The sequence below is a fragment of the Bubalus kerabau genome, chromosome 3, assembly GCF_029407905.1.
Source record: "Bubalus kerabau isolate K-KA32 ecotype Philippines breed swamp buffalo chromosome 3, PCC_UOA_SB_1v2, whole genome shotgun sequence".
Classification (NCBI taxonomy): Eukaryota; Metazoa; Chordata; class Mammalia; order Artiodactyla; family Bovidae; genus Bubalus; species Bubalus kerabau.
Window position 1 is genome coordinate 101,355,936 of NC_073626.1, and position 26,273 is coordinate 101,382,208.

Genomic DNA, 26,273 nt, shown 5'->3' on the forward strand with positions numbered 1-26,273 from the left:
ACTCCAGTATTCTTGCCTGGAGAATCCCTAGGGACAGAGGAGCCTGGCAGGGTACAGTCCACAGGGTTGCAAAGAGTCAGACACAACTGAGTGATTAAACACACACACTTGTAGTAAAACTCTGCATTCCCTGACTTGACTGATTACAAATTGTTCAAACTTTTCACATCTTGAGTTACTTATTTAAAGAGCCGGTCTAACTTCACTCTGAGGTTGAAGGTTGGAAGTTCTGTTTCTCTTTTGGTTACCACAGCCAGTGCACTTGGAGATATTATCTTCCAGACTAGTTTTTTGGGACATCATTTTGCTGGTCCACTTCTGAATGTGGCATTATAGGCAAAAGAGTTCATCTAAGAAACACCCCAGGGAGCAGATTCAGAAACTGGGCTGCACAGGAAGCACCAGAAAAGGCCTCTGTGTCACAGTTTGCCCTGGACAGGGAAATCACTCTACCCTTAACGGCTTCTTACGGAGACAGCAAGCAACTCTACACACAACTCCTCCTTAGGTTGGACAACCCCTTTCCCTGGCAGCAAGTTCCCTTTCCTAATCTAAACCTTTTAAACTACAGCTTAAAAATAAACTTCCTGGAGAAGGGAATGGTAACACACTCCAGGATTACTTCCCTGGAGAATCCCATGGACAGAGGAGCCTGGGGGGCTACACAGTCCATGGGGCTGCAGACAGTTGGACAGACTGAGTGACTAAGCACACACACACAGATGCCTGCTACGTGACAGACATCTGAGAGTCTACCTGCATTGTCTCATTGTATCCCTCATCAAACCCATGAGGGAAGTGCTGTTATTATCCTTCTTTTTTAGATGAGAAGCTAAGCACAGATAAAGTACATTCCCAAAGTCAAACAACTAGTTAGTGGCACAGTCTAGATAGGAATGCAGACGAACCCTCGCCAAGGACCAGTTTGGAAACTTTATAATGGGCTGCCTGCCCACTGAGGCTCCATTTCCTGTGCACAGGACACTGTGCAGAGAGAAGGTCTATTCGCTGGCATCTGGATCATAGGATTAGATGCCTGTTATTGCATTGCTTCACTTTTTTTTTTTTTTAAACAGATAATTAGCTTTAAAAAGCTCTCAAGTTTAATGATCATTGAATGTAGGAGGTGACTAATTGTGGCTGGGGATACTTTGAAGGGCATGTACATAATCACGGCCTGGAATGGATGATGAAAGGCCACTGTGGTCTCCCCTGCTGTGAGGCAGAGGTCCTTGTAGCCAGATGGCCTTATTCTGGGCCCGACTCCCTGCGGTCCTGCTTTCCTGTGTTTTCATAACCCTTGGTGCTCACCTGGTACCTCTGACAACTCGCATGCTCCTCGGCAGCTTCCCGTTTTCCAGTGAGATGTGCAGGATGAAGCATCATGCCGAGGACCTAGACCTGAGGTACACTTACCTGTGCATTCTGAGAAGCAGGCCTTGCTTTCTAACAATCTAACAAAATGCTCTGGGACTTCAAACTTCCCCAACCTCTGATCATCCCAGTAGAAACATCATTGCTCTTCTAATAGAGAACTAATTTGTGTGAAGACACTGGGAATCATGTTGTTAGAAGTAACTGTGAGTGTGCTGAGTAGTATTTCTTCATGACTATTAAAGTGAATTTACACAAATATAGTTATATACATACCTCGACTGGGATGGAACTTGTTCAACAAATGTAATATGAAGAATTAGGGTGGGCCCTGATCTTTTAGAAATTTTGCTTTTAAAAAATGCTGCACCTGGAATATAGCCAATATTTTATAACAACTTTAAATGGATATCCTCTATGAAAGTCTTGAATCACTAATCACTACATGGTACTCCTGAAACTAATATAATATTGTAATCAGCTAGATCTCAAAATAAAAAACGCTGTACTTGGTGTTGTCCCCTTCCACATTCCTGCTCTTAACCCTGCAGTTAGAATAATCTTTCTGAACCACCAACCTGGTCACGTCATGCCTATCCAATTGTCCCCATTACTGTCATGTGACAGTAAGGTCTTTTTAAAAAAAATTAACTAATTATTGGCCACACAGTGTGGCTTGTGGGATTTTGCAGTTTGTGGGATTTAGTTCCCTGACTAGGAATTGAACCCAGGGCTTTGGCAGTGAGAGCAAGGAATCCTAACCACTGGCTCACCAGGGAATTCCAGATAGTGCAGTCTGACCTGCCCAAACCCCCTTCCCCCACATTCTGTTCTTTGCCCAACCTCTCTCATTTCCCCTCACATCCTACTCTTTAGCTGGTCTTCTCTTCTGCTCCTCTAACCTCCAAGTCTCACACAAGCACCTCTCTCTGCCCATAACAAGTTCTCCTTTACCCTCCCCCAGAACACACACTTCTCCTTTGCCTAATTCTGATTCACCTTTCCCTGACCCTCCTTCAAGCCTCCATTCCCATTAAGCTAGGTGAGGGGCCTGCAATGCACTTTCCTATCTCAGGCCTTCTTCATACTTACATGTTTAAGTGGTCTCTTCCTTAGGCAGCTCTGTGAGGGCAGAAAATGGGTCTGTCTTATTCATATTGCTGCATATTGGGTGTGGCATAGAGTGGGACTCAACAAATATTTACTGAATGAATAAATGTATCAGTGACATCTCCAAGATCTATCGAAATGCTTTTGTCAGAACTTCAAAGAGGATCACACAAAAACTACTAATACCTGAATCAGGCTGCTGTTGAGAGGGTTTAAACTAGATCCTTATGTACACAGGCTTCCTTGGTAGCTCAGCTGGTAAAGAATCTGCCTGCAGTGCAGGAGACCTGAGTTCAATGCGTGGTTGGGGAAGATCCCCTGGAGAAGGAAATGGCAAACCACTCCAGCATCCCTGCCTGGAAAATCCCATGAATAGAGGAGCCTGGCAGCCTGCAGTCCATGGGGTTGCAAAGAGTTGGGCACGACTGAGCAGGTAACACTTCACTTCATATACATATATTCATATACATCCCTTTAGCCATAGTCATCATTTGACTCAGGGGAGACAGCTATGCTGTCACCAGGAAGCCTTCCACCAAAGTGGGCCATCACTCTTCCTGCAAACTCTGAACCACACTATTTAGGTAATGACACCCCACTCCAGTACTCTTGCCTGGAAAATCCCATGGATGGAGGAGCCTGGTAGGCTGCAGTCCATGGGGTCGCTAAGAGTCAGACACGACTGAGCGACTTCACTTTCATTTTCACTTTCATGCATTGGAGAAGGAAATGGCAACCCACTCCAGTGTTCTTGCCTGGAGAATCCCAGGGACGGGGGAGCCTGGTGGGCTGCCGTCTATGGGGTCACACAGAGTCGGACACGACTGAAGCGACTTAGCAGCAAGCCCTACCTGGGAGTTCTCAAAATGGATTATCCTGGGTCAATCTGATCATCAAAAGTGTCAAACACGTTCAAAATAAAACTGAAGCTAATATACTCACTTCCTTTAACCATGGACTGAGAAGCACTTCTTTGGCATGGGTTTTGTTTTGGATTTTGATCCTGGAATCAGTTTTCTGTTGATTATAGCATGAGAAACATGCCCATATTTTACACAGACATATGTTCCATAACTGCTCCACTAATGCTGTGGTTTTCAAATCTCACTTTGTCTCTCACCCCTACTCCTGCCCCCAGAGATATCTGGCAAGGGCTGGAGTCATCATTGTTTGTCACAGTTTGGAAGGGACACTCCCAGCATCTGGTGGGGAGAGGTAAGGGAGGCTGCTAAACATCCTAGGATGCACAGGTGCCCCCACGACAAAGCATGAGCTCACCCACAGTGTCAGGAGTGCTGGGCTGAGGAACCCCACGTCGAAGTGACAGTCTGTAGGCACCTTGGCACACAAGAACTAGGCCCTCTGTCTACGTGGGGCTCTTCATGAAGTATGGAAACAAAGCAGAAAAGAATAAGTTAAAAAGCAGTAAGAAAGCTGTGGATCTTTCCCTGCCTGTGATTTAGAGACTAAGATGCCCAGCTTGTCTCTAAAGTAGAATTATTCAGTTTGGGGAGGTTTCCTAGGTAGATCCCAATCCTGAATCAATGACTCTCCTATGGAAATCTCATAAAACAAGGCATTTAGTGTGCAATTGAACAGACTCTTGAGTGTGAAAAGGAGTTTTGGTGAATTCAAAACCATATTCATTTTTCACACTGAAAATGTTCAGGTCCTTTTCTTTTTCTAATAGTATAACCATTTGGACAAAAATATCCATCTGATATGCAGGTGAAATGTAAATTGCTACTCTTCTTCACAGACAGTCCAGTATATTTATACTTAATCCATAAAGGCATGATGTTACAAAACACATTTGTATATTGTGAAGCCATCTGGCATCAAATTCTTCAATTTATAGACAACTTTGTATTTACATAACAAATTATTAAATCAACCATTTTTTCTGGCTTATAAAAGGTCACTGAGGTACACACACAGTGTGTATAAAAGCAGATAAGGCTGATAATACATATTTACAGTAGATACAAATTAATCTTTCATATTTGAAGATAATGCTTTTTATATATTTTTTCTACATCAGACTCCCCACTGTTAGCAGGTTTTCCCATGCTTGAGTTGTTTATTGCTTTTTGGCTCACTGATTTAATATTCACTTCTGGGTTGTTTATACATATGAATCACTAATATTCTTATCTCTTTGGCTAATGCAAATGTGATAGAATGAATGAAAGAAAAAGATAAATGATAATTCAACATTACAGTTCTGGTGGGTTGATAGTATTTGTTCATGGTCCCCAAATGAGTCAAGTAATGCATCACTCATTTTATATATGACAATGAGAAGTTCTGAGTCTCGCATTACACCATTTGGGCAAAAATGGGCAAAGTAAACAAGATATCAGAGTTGTGGTAAGGTCTAAAATCTTGGCTTTCTTTTCAGAAAGAGTAATGTCATCAGCATGTTAAGCATCTTAGATTTAAAAATCTCAGTGCAAAACCACTTGTGATTTACAAGGGAACTTTGCAAACTAAATGGAAGATTTCCAAAGTTAACTACAATATGTTATCATGGTCTGAAACAAAAAAGAATCATCTCATGGGATAAGTCAGCTAAGAATCTTCATAAACCTTACAGAAAGCAGAAAAACCACTCTCCACTCATCTCAAAATTCTGCAGTGTTATGTTCAAAAAAGAAGCTTGTGTTTACTTAAAAAAATAGACACAGCAAATAACTCAAAGGTGGGGTTCAAATAAAAATGGCCCATGATATCACAAGGGATGAATACTCTTCTCATAGAATTTATATGCACAATAGGACTGAAAAGTACAAACCAAAAATGTTCCTTTAAATAAACAGAAACCCTGACTGCTTTTAATACTACAAACAAGACAAATTAAACAAGAGCTGCTCAGTTAGATTTCACTCATTTGAAATAATCTTAAAAACCACTTAAAGGTACAGTTTATTCTTCTTGTGCATCCTAAGACTGTTAAAGGGCACAAAATAAAATTAGATTTCCTTTTCCAAGAGGGGCTATATGTTTTTTAAATGAGCAAAAATTTTTCATTCTGTTTCCATTCTCCGACTTGTTGAAAAAATTTTATTCTAGGGAATAAAAAAATGTAATAATGTAGAGGGCTAGCCTTCATTTTTTAAAAATGAATAGGCTTTAATACAAAGAGAAAGAAATGGCTCTATGGGCAAAATTCAAGTATGAGTGACCAATTTTTTAATTGTAAAGTAGGTGCAACATTTAAAAAGAAATGTTACAGCACTGTATGACTTGTAATGCTAACAATATTTACATTAACTGCTTACATGAAACCATAGAACTATAGAAGAGAGAGAGAGAGGAAAAAAAAAAAAACACAAAACATATGGACTGAAACAATACCTAGAACTCACAACCAGCGGTAAGCAACCAGTGAAATCATGGGCACAGACATACTTTACATGATCTACTGATGTAAAGTATACATGGTGGGGGAAAGCACAAACCTAATTAGCTCAAAAATACCCAAAAGAAGGCTTGGTAGACACAAACTTAGTCTGAAGAGAAAAAACTAAAGGCTAAAAAGACTTCCACATGTCAACACACACGAACATCCACATATACGTTGACATACCCAATACACACACACACGCGTATGCTGTGAATCTGTAAATAAAAACACCTGTGTAGACAAAACAAGAAAAAAGCAGGTTGGTGCAAAAAAAAAGGGACATTAATGGTTCAAACATACCAAACATATTAAGTTATAACAAAAATATGTCAACTAAAGTACACATAAGATGACTTCAGGGGACTGTGGGAAAGACCAGGCAGGCAATCCCACCATTACATCAAAGACAAGTCAACCTACCCCTAGAAGGAAGGGTTCCTGCCTCCGGGCCGTGAAGCCCAGGATAGCCAGCTGCATTCTGTCAGGCTTGGGAGGTAGGAGTGAGGTGGAAATGGAAAGGACAGAGAGACACAGGAGACCTGGGGAAGAACTAAGAGCTGTTGATATCAAAAGTGAGCCTCGTGGAGTGCTCTGTGCTGTGGCCCCGAGAAATCAAATGGAGGAATGACCTTGGTCTCCTTTTTCCTGAGTGACTGAAACTCTGCTACGTCATGGGATGGAGGAGTTGCAGGGGTGGATGAGAGAAGAGGAGAGGGAGGTGGTGGACATCAGGGGTTCAGAGTCTGCCACTGGAGGGCCTCCCAGTGGCTGGAGCATTAGGCAGTTGAATGAGCCCCAAGCTGGGAGAAGAGGCAGTCCTCTCCAGGGGGTTAAGGGTTTGGAGGTGGGGCTGGTGGTTCTACACCAGAACAAAAGGATAAGGAATCCCTTCCTTTGACAGTCCATCAGTTGAATCCAATCCAATCAATTTCAGGCGGGGGCCTGAAACTTGGCTCCATTGCCTGGGAGATAGGGTTATACCGTCACCACAAAAAAAAAAAAAAAAAAAGAAGAAAATGTGAAAAAAAGACGGAAAATTATGTTGTGCTACATTTCTTATTAATAACCTTGTACTTTACAATGGCTCACAGTTTTAGGTTTTGTATACTTGCAATGTAGTATTTTCTCTCTACATTTGTTTCACATTTTTTTACTTACTTAATATAATATAAATAATTTGGTTAATAGATTCAACCTGCACATTTCAGCCACATTAATATATATAAGAATCTGTTAATGGTATAAATAATTCTTTAAATAAAATAAATCTGATATGTTACATAATACTGATAAAAAATTACCATTGCTAATAATTTTGTAAGCCACCTTAACTTCTGGAATAAGTAATACTGATGAATGGATATGAAACTTGGTTTGATGATTTGCATTTATTTTTGCTACTACAGAAAAACTGAATTATAATCAACCTTACCTCCGATAAAGGTTTCAATGTGGGGGTTTGTCTCCAGGTATGGAAACAGAAAGTTTTATCTTGCCAGGTACTGTTTGCAAAAAACCTCAGCTCTGAGCGTCCATGGTGGTGCAGCATAAGTTTTCTAGTTCAACAGGTGGCTATCAAATGTTAACTACAGAAATGACTGAGTAAAATATCCCATCTAAGATTTTTTTATAAAACCTATTCTACTTTAAAACTTAGGTAAAAAAAATATGCAACAAATGGTTGCAGTTTCTGAATTCTTAATTTAGATCTGTGAGCCCTCGTCCCTTTAGAAATCTGCAAGGTTTCAATTTCCTAGACATCCAAAATCAAGTCCAGTGCTTCCAGGCAAGGTTCATTCCAAACAGACAATATAAATGGACACTCGGTGGTGTGCAGTGTATGTCATAATTCAGGTAATACATCATCATGCCTTTTCTCTGCTGTTAAATACAAAAACAGCATCTTTTACATTATCATAGAAAAGCATTTAGGTTGTATTTTTATTTATCACTTTACACTTGTAGTCTCTGGTAGGTGTACTCCATAGAAACCAAAGAATTTTGTACACTATTTCTTTGTACAATAAAAGATAAAGTGTGCATTAGGTACGCTTGTACATGACAATATTGTACAATATTTACATTTCTGATGTCACCATGAAATTCTGTATTTTCTATATACAACATTGAAAATTCTTCAGAAACATTTGGACTATTTCTTATAATCACAATTTTAGTATTATAGAAAAAGAGTTTCTCAGTAATCTCTTGACCATTTATCACTCTCATCATTCAGGGATTCTGATTGGTTTTCCAGCATTCTTTATCCTTCCTGATCAAAAAAATATTGTATCACTGTTTCTTTTAGCACCCTGTGGTGGTGGTAACTATCTGCCATAGACTAAATATTGATATAACAGTGGCTATATCAATACTTATCTATAGACATATCTGTGCACATTCCTTTAATAAACACTGCGCATTGGTGGAGTAGTCCCTGTTATCTGGAGATCTTCCTCCTCTTGGGTTTGGGAGGTCTCATCTGTCTGTCTCCCTGTGGGATTTGGTGAACCTGGAAATAAAGAGGTAGGGAAAAAACAACAACAACAGAGATTGAAATCACAAACACCATAGGATTTCTGACAAAGAAACAGGGTAGGCAGCAGACTCTGGCTTTCATTTTCAATCACAGCTATCTTGAGGCATTTACCACTTTTACAAGACTCAGATCTCAGTGTGCCTACAGTCACTACAGAGGATAAGGAATCTTGGAAACTGACAAGCAGAGCAACACTCTGTGGATCTCCCAACAGTGGAATACAGAAGAGGAACTGGAAAAAAATCAAAGTGGGAGAGGGGATGTGCAGTTGCTACCCCTGCTGTCCATTGAAGATGAAAATAAGACCTTTCCCATCAGAGATCCCTGGATCACTAACTTTACTGGGGTTCTGGAAAAGTCGATAAATACATACTAAACATTTTCTTCTTTATTTCATCACTGTACTTATTTTATAACTACTAAGAAGGGTCAAAGATGATAAGAACATGCACACAGCTCAGCCCAAGGAGGTTTACTTATGAGAAGAATAAGGATGGAAAACAGAATACCACTACCATCTGTTGGCAAATCTAAGCTTGTGTAGTCTGGGAAGAGCAATGCACACAACTCATCTTTATACACTAACAGGGAAGCTAGCAGCATTTAGGGCTGTGTATCAGATTGAACAGAGGTGGATGAATAGCAGAACTTGATTCCCAGGTATCAGACAGCAGGTCTGGTTTTAGGGGCAGAAAACAGGTGCTAGGGAGGTGGTCAGGTGTCCCACATTGTATTGCGGCTGTTGTGGTACTGATAGGAGGGGACAAGGCAAGATCCAGGAGAGGCAGGATGTGCCCAAGGCAGTGGTAGCTAAGTCACTTCAGTCATGTCCGACTCTGTGCAACCCCATAGACGGCAGCCCACCAGGCTCCCCCGTCCCTGGGATTCTCCAGGCAAGAACACTGGAGTGGGTTGCCATTTCCTTCTCCAATGCATGAAAGTGAAAAGTGAAAGGGAAGTCGCTCAGTCGTGTCCGACTCTTCGCGACCCCATGGACTGCAGCCTACCAGGCTCCTCCATCCATGGGATTTTCCACGCAAGAGTACCAGACTGGGGTGCCATTGCCTTCTCTGAGGCAGTGGTATAGTACATGCTTAATAACCAGTTCCCCGTGGAGGAACATAAGCCCATTGTAGTGTATGCCAATCTCTGTGGTACAAATGTTTTTTGTTTTTTTTCGAATTTCTTCATTTGCTTTTTAAAAAAATTTCCTAATTATGTTTTTTTTTTTTAATTTAAATTGATTTACCATGGCCAATTTCAAGCTACCAATGTGATGTCACAGAACTCAGGCTTAGGAAGAGATGGGCACAGTGGATCTGAAGATCCACTACAAGTTGGCTCAACTGCATGTTGTAAAGATAACGTAATAGCATAGACCATTGCTATTCAGAATCAAATACAGAAAACTATTTTTTAAAGATTTTTTAAATGTGGACCATTTTTAAAGTATTTATTGAATTTGTTACAATATTGCTTTTATGTTTTCATTCTTTGGCTGTGATGTATGTGGGATCTTCACTCCCTGACAAAGAATCAGACCCACACCCCCCTCCATTGGAAGGCAAAGTCTTAACCACTGGACTGGTAGGGAAATCCCCAGAAAACTTTTAAAAGTATTACATTTAAAAAATAATACCAATGAGTTTCTCACACTGCCTCATCCTTGTAAATGTTCCATATATGTTCTTTAAAACCACTAGTCTCTGATAAAGAGTCTATTGAAACCTTTTATAAATTGAGGAAAGAAGCCTTTATTCAAAGTTGCAAATTAGTTACCTGTGGACCAAATGCAGCCTAGAAAGGGATTGGTTTAGCCCTATGGTGTTTTAATATTTTAAAAATAGCTGGCAACACTAAAGAATGAGAAATTTTACTTTCAGACTTACAGTGTTGCATGAAAAAATGGGAAGATCTTGCAACAGTGGCACAGATCCCCACATGGCTCGAGCTCGCTGCAGCATGGAAGCAGAAGCTCCTTCTAGAGAGAATAGAGCCCTCATGTTGCCATGGCCCCCATCACTCCTGACTGCCTGCTGGCCACAAAGGCCAAAGATCTTGAGAGAGAGATTAGCGAGATGCCTGCCAAACACATTTCTCCTCTTCCTGAGCAGGCATGGTATACAATACTTTTACCAGTCCCCTTGAATTAAGAAGGCCACATGACTGGGTTAAACCAGTGCAAAGTCAACAGAACAGATGAACTTCCCGGTCTGGCCCATAAAACCTTATCCTGCCGTCCTCTGGGTACATGGTCTTCTCTCCCGCTGCTGGGTTGGATGCTAAGGATGTGATGGAGCACTCTGAGACCCTAGGGAATGGGGGACACTAGATATAGAAAGAACCTGAGCCCCTAAATGACTGTGTGAAGCAAGACGTACTCAACCAGAATGAGACCCAAGTGAGGAACAGCCTTTTTAGGCCATTAAGCCTCTAAGACTGAGAGTTGGTACGTAGCCTACCCTGACCAGGGCATCTTGGTTGACATTTCTTAATCCATTAAAATCACTGTTTCACTCAAACCTGATCCCCTGTATTTAATGATACTATTTGCCCAGCCCTAGAAGGTGTTTCAGGGGCTTCCCTGGTGGCTCAGACGGTAAAGAATCTGCCTGCAATGCAGGAGACCTGGGTTTGATCCCTGGGTTGGGAAGATCCCCTAGAGAAGGGAATGATAATCTACTCCAGTTATCTTGTCTGGAGAATTCCAAGGACAGAGGAGCCTGGTTGGTTATACTCCACGGGATTGCAAAGAGTAGGACACGACTGAGTGACTAATGCACACACACAGAAAGTGTTTGAGTTCATAATCTCTGCTCCAGACTTTTCCTATAATTCTATCAGGAAATTAAACATCTCAGGGCCTCAATTTACCCATCTTTGAAATGATGGTTTGGATCACAAAATCCTGTACCAATCCCAATGCACTATGAATGTGTAAAAACTTGTATCTGTCATTCAGTAGCAATTTGATGGCTTGTTAGGATTCAGATAACCTTGTTAACACAATAACAACTAAAAGAAATCACCCTTTCATTGCTGAGTACCTTTGGATAATTCACATTTTTTAGAAATTATCAAAATTATAGTTTGAGTGTTTATGTCAGCCAATATGTAAATTAGAGAATGATGATTAAACTCACATTCAACACCATTACATGCAACATTCAATAAAAATGTAAAGAAAAAGTAGACACTTTAAAACCAGAGGTTATAGTGTTAAATATCAATAATTTAACAACAGGATTTGGGGCCAAATATTTAAATTTTTTTTTAGGTAATAGCAGAAAGGAAACAAAATGACTATATACTCTTGGTCTTGACCCTATGTTCAATTTCCCTTTTTGTTCTATGGTACAGTGAAATTTATATTATTAAATACTTAGGCAGCACTAATAATCACTGCTATTCTCAGAGTCAAACGCAAAAGCTATGATTTTAACCTCAATGTTTTGCTGCGCACATTTTAAAAGTATTTTATGTGAGGAAAAAAGTTACTTACCTCAGAAAAAATACATAGTTAATACTACTAGGTTATTTTTTCTTAAGTTATTTTTAATTTTTTCTGATAGCAGTCTTTTTTGAGCCCAGTAATTTAGTATTGCTACGTGAGTTGCCTGACAATATTTAAGAGACTTTACCAAAAAGTATAATACAATTTATTTTCAAAGAAACACAGTATAATGGAAAAATAAATTAACTTACAGTCCCAGACATTTTGTCCAGTTCACTCATGGCCTCATGAATAGCAGCTTCTAAATGGTTATTTAGCTTTCCACTTCTGGAATTAATGAAAACAACACAGCAGATTAAAAAATTAAAGAAACAAAAATCTCAATTTAATTCCCTAATCAGAAAACAGAGTACCAATTCCATGAGAGAAAGTCAATTTATATTCACATGTGGACAATTCTCATGACAAAACACTCTGGGATTCTCATGACTGAACACCAATAAATAATAAGGTCACATAACTACAGGAAAAACAAATTGAACCCATGATTAGGGAAAGTGGATTCTTTCCCCTTCCACATGTTTCTTCGACCGTCTGATGATTTTGCAAGGAAGCTGGGCAACGGGTCTCTATTTCCACAGATGGAGCTTGTGCTCTTAGATTCCAGCCTGCTCCGCGTTGCCTTTTGTTCTAGCTTGTCTTTCTCAGGCTGTGTGTCTGGAGGAAGGGCTCTGAACTGCAGGCTCTGGCCACTAGGGAGCTCCCTCTGCCCTCTCTGGAGCATCCTGGCTTCAGGAGTTCAGCAAATGAAGGCTGAAATCCTGGTGCACTTTCATTACAGGTGGGAAACATCTTAACTCGCCACACCTGAGGCTCTGCCACATTTCTCCACCCCCGCCTCCCCAAAACCAAAATGACAAAACTATTTGACAAGATAAAGAATGATGGTCTCAGAATGTCTATCACTTTTCTGACCCTTTCTCTCTACTCAGCATACCAGGCTTCCCTGGTGGCTCAGACGGTAAGGCATCTGTCTGCAATGCAGGTAGACCCAGGTTTGATCCCTGGGTTGGGAAGATACCCTGGAGAAGGAAATGGCAGCCTATTCCAGTACTCTTGCCTGGAAAACTCCATGGACAGAGGAGTCTGGTAGGCTACAGTCCATGGGGTTGCAAAGAGTCCGACATGACTGAGCGACTTCACTTTCACTTTTCACTTTCAGCATACCACTACAGGTATTTAACACACGGAGCATCTGCCATGACTGAAATGTTTAACTAGGAAGCTACTGAACTAATTACTAAAACAAGGCAAATCCGCACTATCTACCTCTAGGAATTACGTCCACTCTAACTTTTCCTTCTTGATGCATACAAAGAATTACCCAATTATTCTGAGTACTAAGGTGATTCATTTATCTCATCCTGATGATTACTAGAAAAGGTGTAGAGGTAAATGGCTTTCCAAGAGTTAAGTCCTAGCCCAGCATTTACATGGAGATTGGAAATTTGCAGTTGTAGAAGAATTTGGCTCATAGTCCCATTTAGTTTGGCTCACATTGTGTTTAAAAACATATTTGAACTTTAGTGGAATGCTTCTAGATGAGGCCCTTTGGTTTACCACAGTCCTCACCAAGTTTTACCCTCATACAACAGGACTGGACAATTCACGCATTTAGTTTCTGTATACAATTGTAACTAGTATACTGCTAGGTATATACATCGTGGATGCTCCATATGGTGTCTAAATAAAAATGTGTCCAAAGCTAAAACAACGGCTCTATGTTCTGGGAAACTTATATGCACTTAAGTCAGTTTAACTGAAAAAAAAGATTGTAACTGAACTATAAGAGCAATGCAGCATCAACCTTACCTTTTGTTGGCCTGAAAGCTAGTCTACAGCTTTTATATTCTTCCCATTTACTTTAAAAATGTAAACAATGCAGAAAAGTGCATAGAACAAGTTATCAACCCCTATCAAACCTATTTCCAAAAAAAAACTGCTAATAAATTACATATTTCTTTTAACCTTTTATTAAAAATTTGAACTAAAGTTCCCATTTGATATCAATTCCCAGTCTCATTCTCTCCCACCCTCCTCCCCGAAGGCAACTGTGTTGTGTATTCCTATAAAGAAAGAAAATGAAATTGCTCAGTTGTGTCCGACTCTTTGCGATTCCATGGACTGCAGACCACCAGGCTCCTCTGTCCATGGAATTCTCTAGGCAAGAATACTGGAGTGGGTAGCCTTTCCCTTCTCCAGGGGATCTTCCCAACCCAGGGATTGAACCTGGGTCTCCCACATAGCAGGCAGATTCTTCACCATCTGAGCCACAAGGGAAGCTGTGTATTCCTATGGTGTGTTTTAATATTTTATATGATATATCCATGAACAGTACCTAGTATTGTCTTTTGTGTTTTTAAAATATATATCATATCAAATGTGTCCTGATATAAGCACCATTCTACAACTTATCTCTTTTCTTTTATTGCTATTTTTGAGTATGTCCCAGTTGATATCTATTCACATGCTATCTTTTATTTACCTACTTATTCCAGTTTTACAGGGCCCTGGTCATCTCATGGGGTCAGGCTGAGTTGTTTTCCCACTGAGGGGTTTGCTAAGCATGATTCTGGGGAGGAATGCAATCCCAGGACTCTGCAGGGCTATTTAAGCTGAGCTAGAGTTGGGCTGGGTTGAGGCCCCTTGTGGCTTGTTTAGCAAAGGTCTTGACAATATCACATACTGCCCAGCTATCTGACAATATTACGCTTTGTGCAATGGGTTAAACAGCTTTATCTTTACTATTTCTTTTGTATTTGTATAAAAGTATGAAGATAAGTTTTTAAATATATTTGTTACGCATTTTTATTATCTTATGGGTTTAAAATTGACTACATAAAAGTCTAAATGTCTAAAAAAAAAAGGAAAATATTTCAGTAAAAAACCATCAGAGAATCTGGGTTCTCTTATCTTTAATAACAAAAATAGCTAGTATTTATTGAATATTTTAAGGCTTCCCTGATGGCTTGGATGGTAAAGAATCTGCCTGCAATGTGGAAGACCTGGGTTTGATCCCTGGGTGGGAAGATCCCCTGGAGAAGGGAATGGCAACCCACTCCAGTATTCTTCCCTGGGAAATCCATGGACAGAGGCTACAGTCCATGGGATTATAAAGAGTTGCACACGACTGAGCGACTAACACTTTCACTTTTTTATATATGCCAAGAATTGAATTAAATCTTTATATATATATTATTTCATTTAATCCTTATAACAAATCAATGAAGTAGCTATTACAACAGCTGTTTGTATGTCACACTTGATTTTTTAGGGAAAACTGGTGAAACCAATTATAATTTTATGACAAAGAAGATGATATTTAACTGTAAATAATCTTCCAAAGTAATAGAGGCATAAAAGTTTTGTTCTTTAATATGAAAAATTTCAACAGCATCTACATTAAAGTATAAAAATAATTCAACATTATTTTAGGAGTTTGTGAGTTCATTCTTCAACAAGATATTTAAAATATTTATAAACTCCTTGTATTAGTTTAAGGTAATTAGTACAATGTTTTTCCTTTAACAAACTTAAGCAGTTAGTAGAGGGTGAAATGACTACTTTTGGAAGAGAGAATAAATACGGAGATATGGGGCATGAAATTACATGAATACATCATGGAAATCAAGAGGTACAGAGAGACTTTCTGGATGTCAAATCTGCATACCATATTCATACTAGCTGGTCAAGTCAGGAAAAATGAGCTTAAAAGAGGAAGAAAAAGCTCCATGAGTCCATGAAATGAATAATTAGTCAAAATTCAATCTTCTAGTCCAGAGGCCCTCCTTGTCGAGTCTCTTCTACTATTTTCTCTTCCCCACTGACATTTAATAATAAACATTTTTACTAATGGACACTCTAAAAGCTACTTGATTAAGCAATAGAAGTTCATATAATCACATTTCTAGTTATTAATGGAGATAACTGCCACTTCTCATGTTCATTGCCTATATTGTCACACATTATCCTTATCTTTATTAATTAAAAAAAAAAAGCCAGGTACACATCTGTGAATAGTACGAGAAATAAGAGGGAAGTGAAAATTGCACATTGCTCTGGACTATCAGTTCAGAATTTAAGAAACTCACTTCATGTAGACCAGAACAAACTTGGATCAGACCTAAATGTCAAGAATCTTGGATTCTAAAACCTAATCTGTAAGGAAAGTACGCAGATTAAAAAAAATTTAACACATGAGAAATCAAGATGGTAGTATACGAGGACACTGAGCTTACTCCCTATCTCCACCCCCAATGAATATACCAAAAATACAACTGCATGTTGAGTAGCTCTCACTGAAAATGACGTGGAGACTGGCATAACGACTTTTCTACAACTAAAACTGTCCACATAGAACCTGGTAGGAATGGAGGAAAAGCTACTGGGAGGCACACACAGAAGAGGAAGGCAGGATCGCAGGCTTGGAGATCTTCCCTGGGGAGCATGGAGTTCAATATACCTTTCAGGCCCCCCAGCCCTGGGGTGCAACTCTGGGAAGATGAGCCCCTTAGCTGATTTGAAAACAGGTAGCGCTTACTGGCAACCCACTCCAGTACTCTTGTCTGGAAAATCCCATGGATGGAGAAGCCTGGTAGGCTGCAGTCCATGGGGTCGCTAGGAGTCGGACACGACTGAGTGACTTCACTTTCACTTTTCACTTGCATGCATTGGAGAAGGAAATGGCAACCCACTCCAGTGTTCTTGCCTGCAGAATCCCAGGGACGGGGGAGCCTGGTGGGCTGCCGTCTCTGGGGTCGCACAGAGTCGGACACGACTAAAGCGACTTAGCAGCAGCAGCAGCAGCAGCAGGGCTTACCGGAGGGCTGTTAGAAACCAAGACTCTGCTTTTGAAGTGTGCATGCACGTGCACAGATTTGCTTACTCCCACCCCCACCCCCACCTGCCTCCCCGCTCCAGAACAGTGGAGAGGCAGCAGATTAGAAATAGCCTGGTATTCTGGCTGGCTTGCCAGCACACTCTCTGGCCTGCACTGGGGCCCTGCTCCAGCTCTTCTTGCTCTGGCACTGCCCTCCACTATAGTGAAGGCTGCCACTGCCAATGAGAGCGTACACACTTAGAGAGAACAGAGATGCACAGACCCTCTGACTAGGGCAGAGGCAGTCATTGCCAGTGTGCATATCCCTGCCCACAACTGGAGGGAGGAGAACTAACTCAAGTGAAAACACTAATTCAAAAGATACATGTACCTCCGTGTTCACAGCAGCATTATTTACAATAGCCAAGATATGGAAGCAACCTAAGTGTGTCTACCAATAGATGAAAGGGTAAAGTGGTATGTGTATATATATATACACACACACAATGCAACTACTACACACCCATAAAAAGGAATGAAACTTTGCCATTTGCAACAACATGGATGGATGTGGGAGGTATTGCGCTTAGTGAATTAAGTCAGTGAAATAAAAATATTGTATGTTCTCACTTACATGCAGAATCTAAAAAACAAAAAATGAACATAAGAAACCAGAAACAGACTCACAGATACACAGAACAAACAGTGGGTACCAGTAGGGAAGGGGTGGGGTGAGGGGCAAGATAGGGGAACAGGATTAAGAAGTACATAGTATTAGGTATAAAATAAGATACAAGGATATAGTATACAGCACAGGAAGTATAACCAGTATTTTATAATAACTTTAAATGGAGTTCAATCTATAAAAATATTGCATCACTATGTTGTACACCTGAAGTAACATAATACCATAAATCAACTAATTTCAATTTTAAAAAATAAAGAAAATTTAATACAAAAAGTATCATTTCTTGGTTTTAAAGTGTTTACGTTTTATGTTTACTTTTATGTTTACGTTATCCCTTTCCAGATTCACAAAAATAAGGTCACTGAGTACATATATATGTACATATAGACAGAAGATTTGATCCTTACTTAAAAAAAATCGAGAATTTAGATATGTTTTAAAAAATATATCTAAAAGTTACACAAATTTTTTTTCTTTAATGAAGCTATTTCCACTTTTAAGTACAAAATGACCCTAAAAATTCTTCAATAAATATGTAAATATTTCCTTTGTGATTAGGCAGTAATAAGCAAATCACTTTAAAGATTTATAGTACAGTATGACTATAGCATATTGAGGGTTACATGACTATATAATGCTCTAAACATCTAATATGGTGACAGAATGTTTCAAATGGTAAAAATATGTAATTATTTTGTTTCACCTATATCTTTATAAGAAAAATAATGGTTTACTAAATACCATGTGCTAAGAACTGTGCTAAGGCTCTCTTTATAACAAATCTAGGAGGTTGGTATTAATATCCCACTTTAGAAATGAAGTATTTAGACTCAGAGAGGTTAAACAACATACTCAAGGGTACACATAGCCAGGTAATGATGGAAACATTTGAACTCAGGCCACAACCCAAACTTTCAGCCACCTTGTTCCAGTGCCACTTCCTTTTTTAGTTTCTTTCTCCTTGTCTATAAAACTAGCCAGATATTTGTTAGCTCAAATTTCTTTCCAGTTATTCTTTGGGAACTTTTCACATAAAGGGTAGAAAGGAGAGTAAATAATAGATACCAACTCTCTCTGTTCCTTTTTATTTACTCTTCAATCCATGGCCATTTTATTTTCATATGTGCCATTCTACCAGAAACTGTTTTCACTGAGGTCACCAATGGCCTCCAAACTGCCCAGTCCAAATGGAGATGTTTCAGATCTTTTCTTACTGGACCTCTGTTTTTCATTGTATTATCCCAGAAATTCTTGGTCTTTGGCTTTCAACACCCAACTCCCCTACCCTCTGGTTTTCCTCCTCCTTTCTGACCATTATTTCCATCTCTTTCATTATCTCCAGTAAATATCCAAATGCTCCAGGATTCGCTCTTTAGTCCATTGTTCAAATTGGTCAAAGTACCTCTGTGTGACTGAATGTCATTTTTCATAGTCAAATACCATTTCTTCCCAGTTTCAGACTTGTGTCTGTGGAATCACAGGAACCTCACGTTGCACTCGACAGTCTTCTCCTGTATGCCCATTTCAGTGCTTCCACTGCCCACTAAGGCACCCAAGAGTTGTCCTTGATTACCTGTTCTCCTTCACATTTCAACCAATCACCATGATGTTCTGTCAATTTTATCTCCTAAATGTTTCTTGACCACATTCTTTCTCCTCTGTTCTCATGGGTCCCCTCCTGGTTTGAGTCTTCCTCCTCTCTTGTCCCCTGACATGGCCTTCTAAATGAATGTCCTTGTCTCCAATACTGTTCCCCTAAAATATATCCTCCATACAGCCACAGCTAAAGTGAAAAATTCAACCATCTGTCCCCTTAGGCACTTCCAATAACGTCAAGACCTCTGAGGTCTTACCAGGCCCTTTATGGTCTGGCTCCTGCTTATACGTTTGGTTCCATCTCTTACAATTTCCTCTCCCCCAAATCTAACTGCCGACCTCATCTAAACACTGTTCCAGCCCATCCCATCTTGTCCTTGTTTCCTGTGTCTGGCTAATAGCTATGTAGTGTGTAAGGCCTGGCTGAGGTATCATCTCCTCTAGGACATCTTCCGTTACCTGAGTTTAATGTCACTTCTCCGTGATCCCAAAATACACTACACTTATTCCTGTCACTGCAAATTTAACATTTTAATTATTTGTTTCTAAATCTGCCTCCTTCACTAAACAGTGAAGTCCTGGGACTATAGCGTTGTGCCTGGTTGACATAGACTCTTTTGCTAAATCAGTCTCCTTGACTTGGGAAATAAATAAATGATTGGGTTCAACATACCATTTATCACTTATGTGGCCTTTACCTAATTATTTAAGCTATTTGGGTCTGAGTGTCCTCATCAAAAATGGGTTCAGTAATCCTGGCCCATCTTCTGATTGGGAGAATAGAATAATGGATTTTAAATCATATATGCAAAATGTAAAGTGTTCTACGAGGCATTTATAAGGGAAGTCCTTCTACTTAGACAATAGTCTGATAAACAAAGCTGTTTTGCTTCATATTTTTGTCTTTTACCTTGGTTCCTTTAGATAATGCTACTTAGGACCCATATAAATTCACCTCAAATAGTAAGCTGGCTTTGAAGGAAATTTTTTACGTTGCTGTTTGTTATTCATTACCTTTCAGAAATTGCTTAATAGCAAATTTATGAGGAAAATACAGCTCATTTCAAGGCAGTATATCTAAATACTTGTGTTATCAACAGTTTTGGATATGTTGCACATAATCCAGCTAATTGGCATATCTCACTGAAGGAAAGATTTCAGGGATATTTTACTTCTAATAAACAAGTACTACTGAATATTCTAAAGCAAATGGCCAATGAAAATTCATGATGTAGGTAGCTTGCAATTTCCCTCCTTTCATCCAGACCTTGTATTAATTTTATAGGCTTTATCCTGCTACTAAGCTCTTCATTGTGTCACTTCAGTCAGAATAGAGGGGGCTTGACTCACTTTATCAGATCTATAGCGAATCTGGCAATTCACTTGGCCCTCACCGAAACCACTGCCAATCTGCCATCTTCCAAAGGAGTGTTGAACACAGACACACAGGAGTTAACCCACTGCAGCTGACGTCTCTTTTATGAAACATTCTAGTGAGGTGAAGAGAGTCCCCAAGATTTGTTGCATTCTAAAATTTTAGCTCTGGCAAGAATTACTGAGGACACCACTAAGAGAATGACTGCCCTTTAAAAGATGTCATTATCATTATATAAGTCTTTTATACAAGATACGCTGCTAATCATTACAATTTCATAATTTTTAGACATTTGATAATATGAAAATTATAGTAGCTGAGTAGGTGTATTGATGATATATATTAAAATAATTTTCCATGTACACATACAGAAGCACATTTATAGTTCTCTATCTTAAAATGAAATAATAGTTATGATATATGACTACACTGTATTACATACAAGTTATGTGATAAACATTAACTACTTGTCAATACTATGTTTACTCAAAATATAAAGATCTGGAAAAACTTGAATAATTAAGAATAAAGTCCCAAAGTTCAATTTATTATAATTCTGAAGAAAGTCTATTGCCCCTGCTCCAAGAAAATAATTACTTATCATCACTTTGACTAACAACAGGTAATCTGCCAAAATTATTCACATGTGTACAACAAGGGGGGTCATTCCCCCTCCCAAAGTATTTAAATTACAAAGGGATACACTTTCACTACACTTTCAGAGAGTATTTCATCGTTACATGTTGAGACTATTAATCTTATTTTCTTTCCTCTCAAGTGAGAGGGATGGAGATGGAGGGAGTAAGGGAAGAGCTGATGAAGAGGGAAGTCCCACAACACAGTATAAATTGTTTCAGAAAATATTTTCTGTAGGAGCTAATTCATCTATAATAGTCCTCTTGGATGATAACTATTAAATTGTACTTAGGCAGGGCTCAAGATGGACTAAATCAGTGAGATTTCATTGTCCCTTTGAAGGAAAGCCAGTAAATTATATCCTTAAAAAACAAAACCGGAAAAAAAGTTGTGCTTACTTTCTGTTCCTTTTCCGGGCTCGGCTGTAGGCTTCTAAACCTTCCGTTAGTGTCTTCAACTTCTCGGGCTCCACCTGAGTGAAGGCATGAAGACCAGACCACATTACCCAGACCTGCAATTGTTAACACTGTTTTTACTTTCCTGCCAGACAAGCAGGTGCTTGTACGGCACTGGGGGGAGGGAGGCTTAATTCTCACTGTTCTGTCCTCGCTGGGGCAGAGGTTGATTCCGCGGCTCCAGGCTGCAACATCAACGGAAATGAAAGACTTGGGTGGCTTTCAGAATGTCAACATTTTCAAGGTAATGTTTGAAGAACAAAACTTGGAACTTAAATAACCTTTAATTCACAAAATCATGTAAGTCAGAGATCCTGGTCTGCTTTTTGCACTGCCTGATGCTCAGCAACTGCGATTCTGTATTCCTGGTGAGTGAGGGTGCTGGGCTTTGGAGCCAGCACATAGAAGTTTGCATCTGACCTCACTTTCTAGCATGAATAACACCCTTAAATTCCCTGAGCCTCCTAAAATTTGGATAATTTAGAGAAATATTTAGTTTGTTAAATCTTTGCTGTTAGCCAAAGCTTTGGCTTTCAAAAATAAAGACACTTCAAGAAAATTTTCCCGAGGACATTAATACCTACCTTCCGGCTAGAACTGCGGTGAGAATTAAAATGCAACAAACATGGTGAACACAGCCAAGCACAGAACAGCTAGTATTACATAGTTGTGTGTTAGGCTCTGCAGAGGCAAAACAAACAAACAAACAAAAAAAAACCGGAGTAGGGTAGTAGGCTGCCTGTAGTCCCTAGTGATGTGGAAAGAGGGTGTGGCTACTCCTGATGGGCGTGTTCTCTGGGGTTCTGCTTTAACACTGCCAGCCTAGGCTACATGACACTTGCTGCCTCATCACTGTGAGCCACCAACTGGTGGCTGGGGGTTTGGTGGGGGAGGGAGGTGCAGTTTTTGCCACCTGCCCCTAATACTCTCTGTCATAGTTCTTGAAGTCACTTCTCCTAAGGAAAACAATTAACAAATAGGAAATTTAATATGCAAATAAAAACACTTAGAAAAGCACTGTAACTTTTACTGATCTTAAACACAATCTCAGTAGAAACAGTATTGCTTGCTGTGTAAATATAGCTTCAAATTAAGTCCCCCCCAACCCCTCAACCCAGTTTTCCCCCACTCTGCACTCCTTTAATAAAAAAATTCAGAGGTTGCCAAGACACCTAATGGGTAAGAAAATACACTCTAATAAACAAGGAAATGATTAACTTTTGTCTTTGAATCTTCCTGACTCATGAATACTGTTCATAAATAACTTTCTTTGACCTCTTCAAATCTAGTACACAGTGATGATTATTAACAAAGGGTCTCCATTGTCATCTGAAAACAAGCATTTCTAATTATTCAATGAGAATAACAGTCAAATAATGGAAATAGTTTGCTTTTCATAACTTTTGTATTTTGTCCCAAAGGATCCAAATACCTTACATACACAAATTCACTGTGGATTGTGTGCCAGAACAAGATATAACTTTGTTCCAATAACATTTTTGCAGAAGTAGTCAAGTGTCTTATTGGAATGACTGGAAAAGCTTAAGTAAGATGAATATATCCATGTATTTTTATTTTTAAAGGTACCTGGATACCTTTTCACATTTTATGTTAGAAATGGGATTCCATCCTGTACTCACTCACACAAAGAAATTATGAAAGATAGCTCACAATTAATTTATAGCTAATTCCCCTTATATTTAAATTAGTTTCTTGGCAGCAAGAAGAAAGCTCTCCTATAATAGGAGCTTCTGTTAGACACAAACTGGTATAGTGAGAGATCTCAGAAGGGATTGATACAGGCAACAGAAAGCAGATTTACAGTGAAATAACGCAACATGCCACAGTGAAAACTTATCCCATTGGTCTCGATTTTTAAAAACTAAGTTAGCACAGAAAAAGACATGTAATCTAAAAATCCAAAATATTAGATAAAAAAGGAGAAATAAAAATCATAGTTATTGTGAAAAAAAATAAGTTAGGTCAAATGATTTTTTAAAAATCATCTAGTTTTATTTTTAATTAAGAAATAAGGGGCAGTAAAAGCATTTCTTGCACATTTATTATGTAGAAGGCACTGTTTTATTATTTCATGTGGTAATACTGCACACTAGCATTGTTATTTTACAGATGGGACTAAGTGAGTTTAAGTTACATGGCCAGCATCAAAACTCAGGACGACTCCAAAGCAACCTTTCTCTACCACACCAACTCTAATATATGCTGAAATACACATATACTATATAGAGAGATGTATATGTGCATATATGCATATATACATACACATGTAAGTATATATGTCTATATATACATACTCAAAAAATTAGGTCAAATTATAAATCCAATTTTTATTTACAGAAATTTAGATGATGCTTGCTCAAATTTATTTTCAAAAATTTTTTTACACTTGAATAATTTTCTGGTGATTTTAAAAACTAATTCTCCACCATGATTTCTTCATTTAAATATGCCTCTAAGGTTCTAAGGTACTTGTAATAAATATATTATTTATAAAGGATTCAATGACCCTGAAAGAGAAAGCAATGAGAGTGATTTCTGAAACTATAAGATACACATCACTTTGTAATTCTAATATGACAAGATCATACATATCCAGAGGTAAATGTTCAGTTTATTTGGTTTCAGAATTTTAGTACTCTGGTATTGTGAAATATAATACATGAAGACTGTGTTTTTTTTTTGGAATATTACACAATATTCAAGAAAGTCTTTAAAGATAACCTCCTACAAAAGTATCAGGGAATGACAAAATAAATTCCATTTCTAGTCAAATAGAAACCGTATTTAATGATTTAATGAACACTCATAAATTAATTAGCTAACTTGTAAATAAAGAAAGTACTGGGAATCAAATACATAAATATAACATTAAAAAGATTAAATATATACATATTTTTAAATAAAACTTACACTGAAGGAGCAAGTAATTTAAGATACTTACTATTTTAATATGGAATTTAATAATCTTATATTCCTATATATTCACAAGCCAGAAGTTTCATAAATTATTTGATTTCTATCTTGGTGAGAAATTGGGGGAGGGCTTTATATCTTCACTCATATCGGCCAACATATTTTCATTCTAACCATGATGATGCTAATAGTGGCTATCATGGTATAACTGTGTACCTATGTGATTTAGGAATTAGAAAAAGATAACCAGGCTTTATGTCTTTATAGTACACATATTATCTCATGTATAAATATACATATGCTGAATTTTTAACTTCTAAATCCCTGTTTTCATTCCTTCAGATTCTTTTTTTTTTTTTCATATTCTTTAAATTTAATAATTCTTTGGCATAACTAGACCTATAGCCTGTTCAGTAAGGCTAGAAACATACCTATAAAACCAGACATGATTATATGGTGGATGTTTAAGAGTTTCCTGAACAAGTCTGAAACTATGGCTGCTTATTTTGTTCACAAGGCACATATTAAAGATTTGATAATTAAATTGTTTGATTTGAGGTCAGCACAGTAGCATGGAGTGTATCTCAGAAGTAAGTCTATGACATAAAAGAAGACATAAACATTTCAGAGTCAGAGTGACCCTCTGAAAGTGAGCTACAGTGTATATTAGAAGAATCTGGATTCAAGATCCCAGATCACTTTTGAGCCAATTAACTAGAGAAGATGTCAAAACTCCCTTCAGGTGTTAATCCCCGATAACAGGATTAAATCTCTTGGTGATTCCTTTGCTGGTACTTAGTGCTGAGGCTAAGCTGTCACACAAAGGTTAAAAGACAAGAGCACAGCCATATCACAGACTGCACAGCAGAGAGAAAGCAGCTGACCTCAGCTGCCCCTGTTCCTTCTTCACTTCCCCATCCCTTTTTTACAGTGTCCTCAGTTCCTATTGCTGGGGAATGGTATCATGCAAAGAGCACTAAGCTGAGAGTTAGGAGACCAGGGTTGAGCCTTGGTTTAACTGCTTGTGGTTTGTGTCTTTAGGAATGCCTCTTTCCTGAGGTCCAAATAGAAATAGGTGTGCATATCTTTATGGGTCATTGAGATTGTCTACTTGGATTATCTAAGGATGAAGGTGCTTTATAAACACCAATGCAGTCTTTCCCAAAGTGCCACTTGTGGCATGTGAAACTGTTTCAGGTGGAACATATACTGTTAAACATTTTTAATAGTGATATATTCATATAAATTTATATTAGAAAAATACAAAAACATTATATCTATGTTTTCACATATATCTTAGAATAAGACTAGAAGTTATTTTTAAAGTGGTTTGAACAGTGCCTACTACATAACGTGTCAAAAATATTTGTTGAATGAATAAAAAATGAGTAAATAAGAATTTGAGGACAAATTTTAACTAAGTATTTGTATAGGTAACATGTGACTTGAGCTGAAATCTTGGAAAATCAATAAGCAATAAGCAAATATGAGGCATTTATTCGGTTTATTATCAAACATTTATTAAGTAGTAACTACTTTAATCTTTAAGCTGAAAAAGTCCTGCTAACTTAAATGCAATATTTCAATATTTTTTCAAGTATGGGAATTAATGATAAATAATTTGGGGTAGAAAGTTGACCCACCTGTGACAGAAAGGATGAATTTAACAATAATACTTAAGGAAAAATTCATAAAGTGAACCACAGTTTTTTCAAATGGACTAAGCCAATCAACATTATTGCAGTTTTAGTCAGTGGCACTATCTGAGGGTTTTTTTTTCCTTCATCTTCACTTCATATAGAAGCATTTTTAAGTACTAGAGAACTG

General features: G+C 38.4%; 1 protein-coding gene across 1 annotated transcript in view; it reads right to left on the reverse strand.

The window, feature by feature from the left end:
* Positions 1-7,819: 7,819 nt before the first annotated feature.
* The window catches only part of MBD5 (methyl-CpG binding domain protein 5), a 149,848-nt gene continuing 131,394 nt past the window's right edge, over positions 7,820-26,273 (reverse strand). The window contains exons 10-12 of the mRNA XM_055572651.1: positions 21,456-21,529; positions 12,135-12,210; positions 7,820-8,402 (exon numbers count right to left, since the gene is read on the reverse strand). Of these exons, the coding sequence (XP_055428626.1) occupies positions 8,331-8,402; positions 12,135-12,210; positions 21,456-21,529 (222 nt within the window). The 3' untranslated portion in view covers positions 7,820-8,330. The remainder of the gene's footprint in view (positions 8,403-12,134; positions 12,211-21,455; positions 21,530-26,273) is intronic.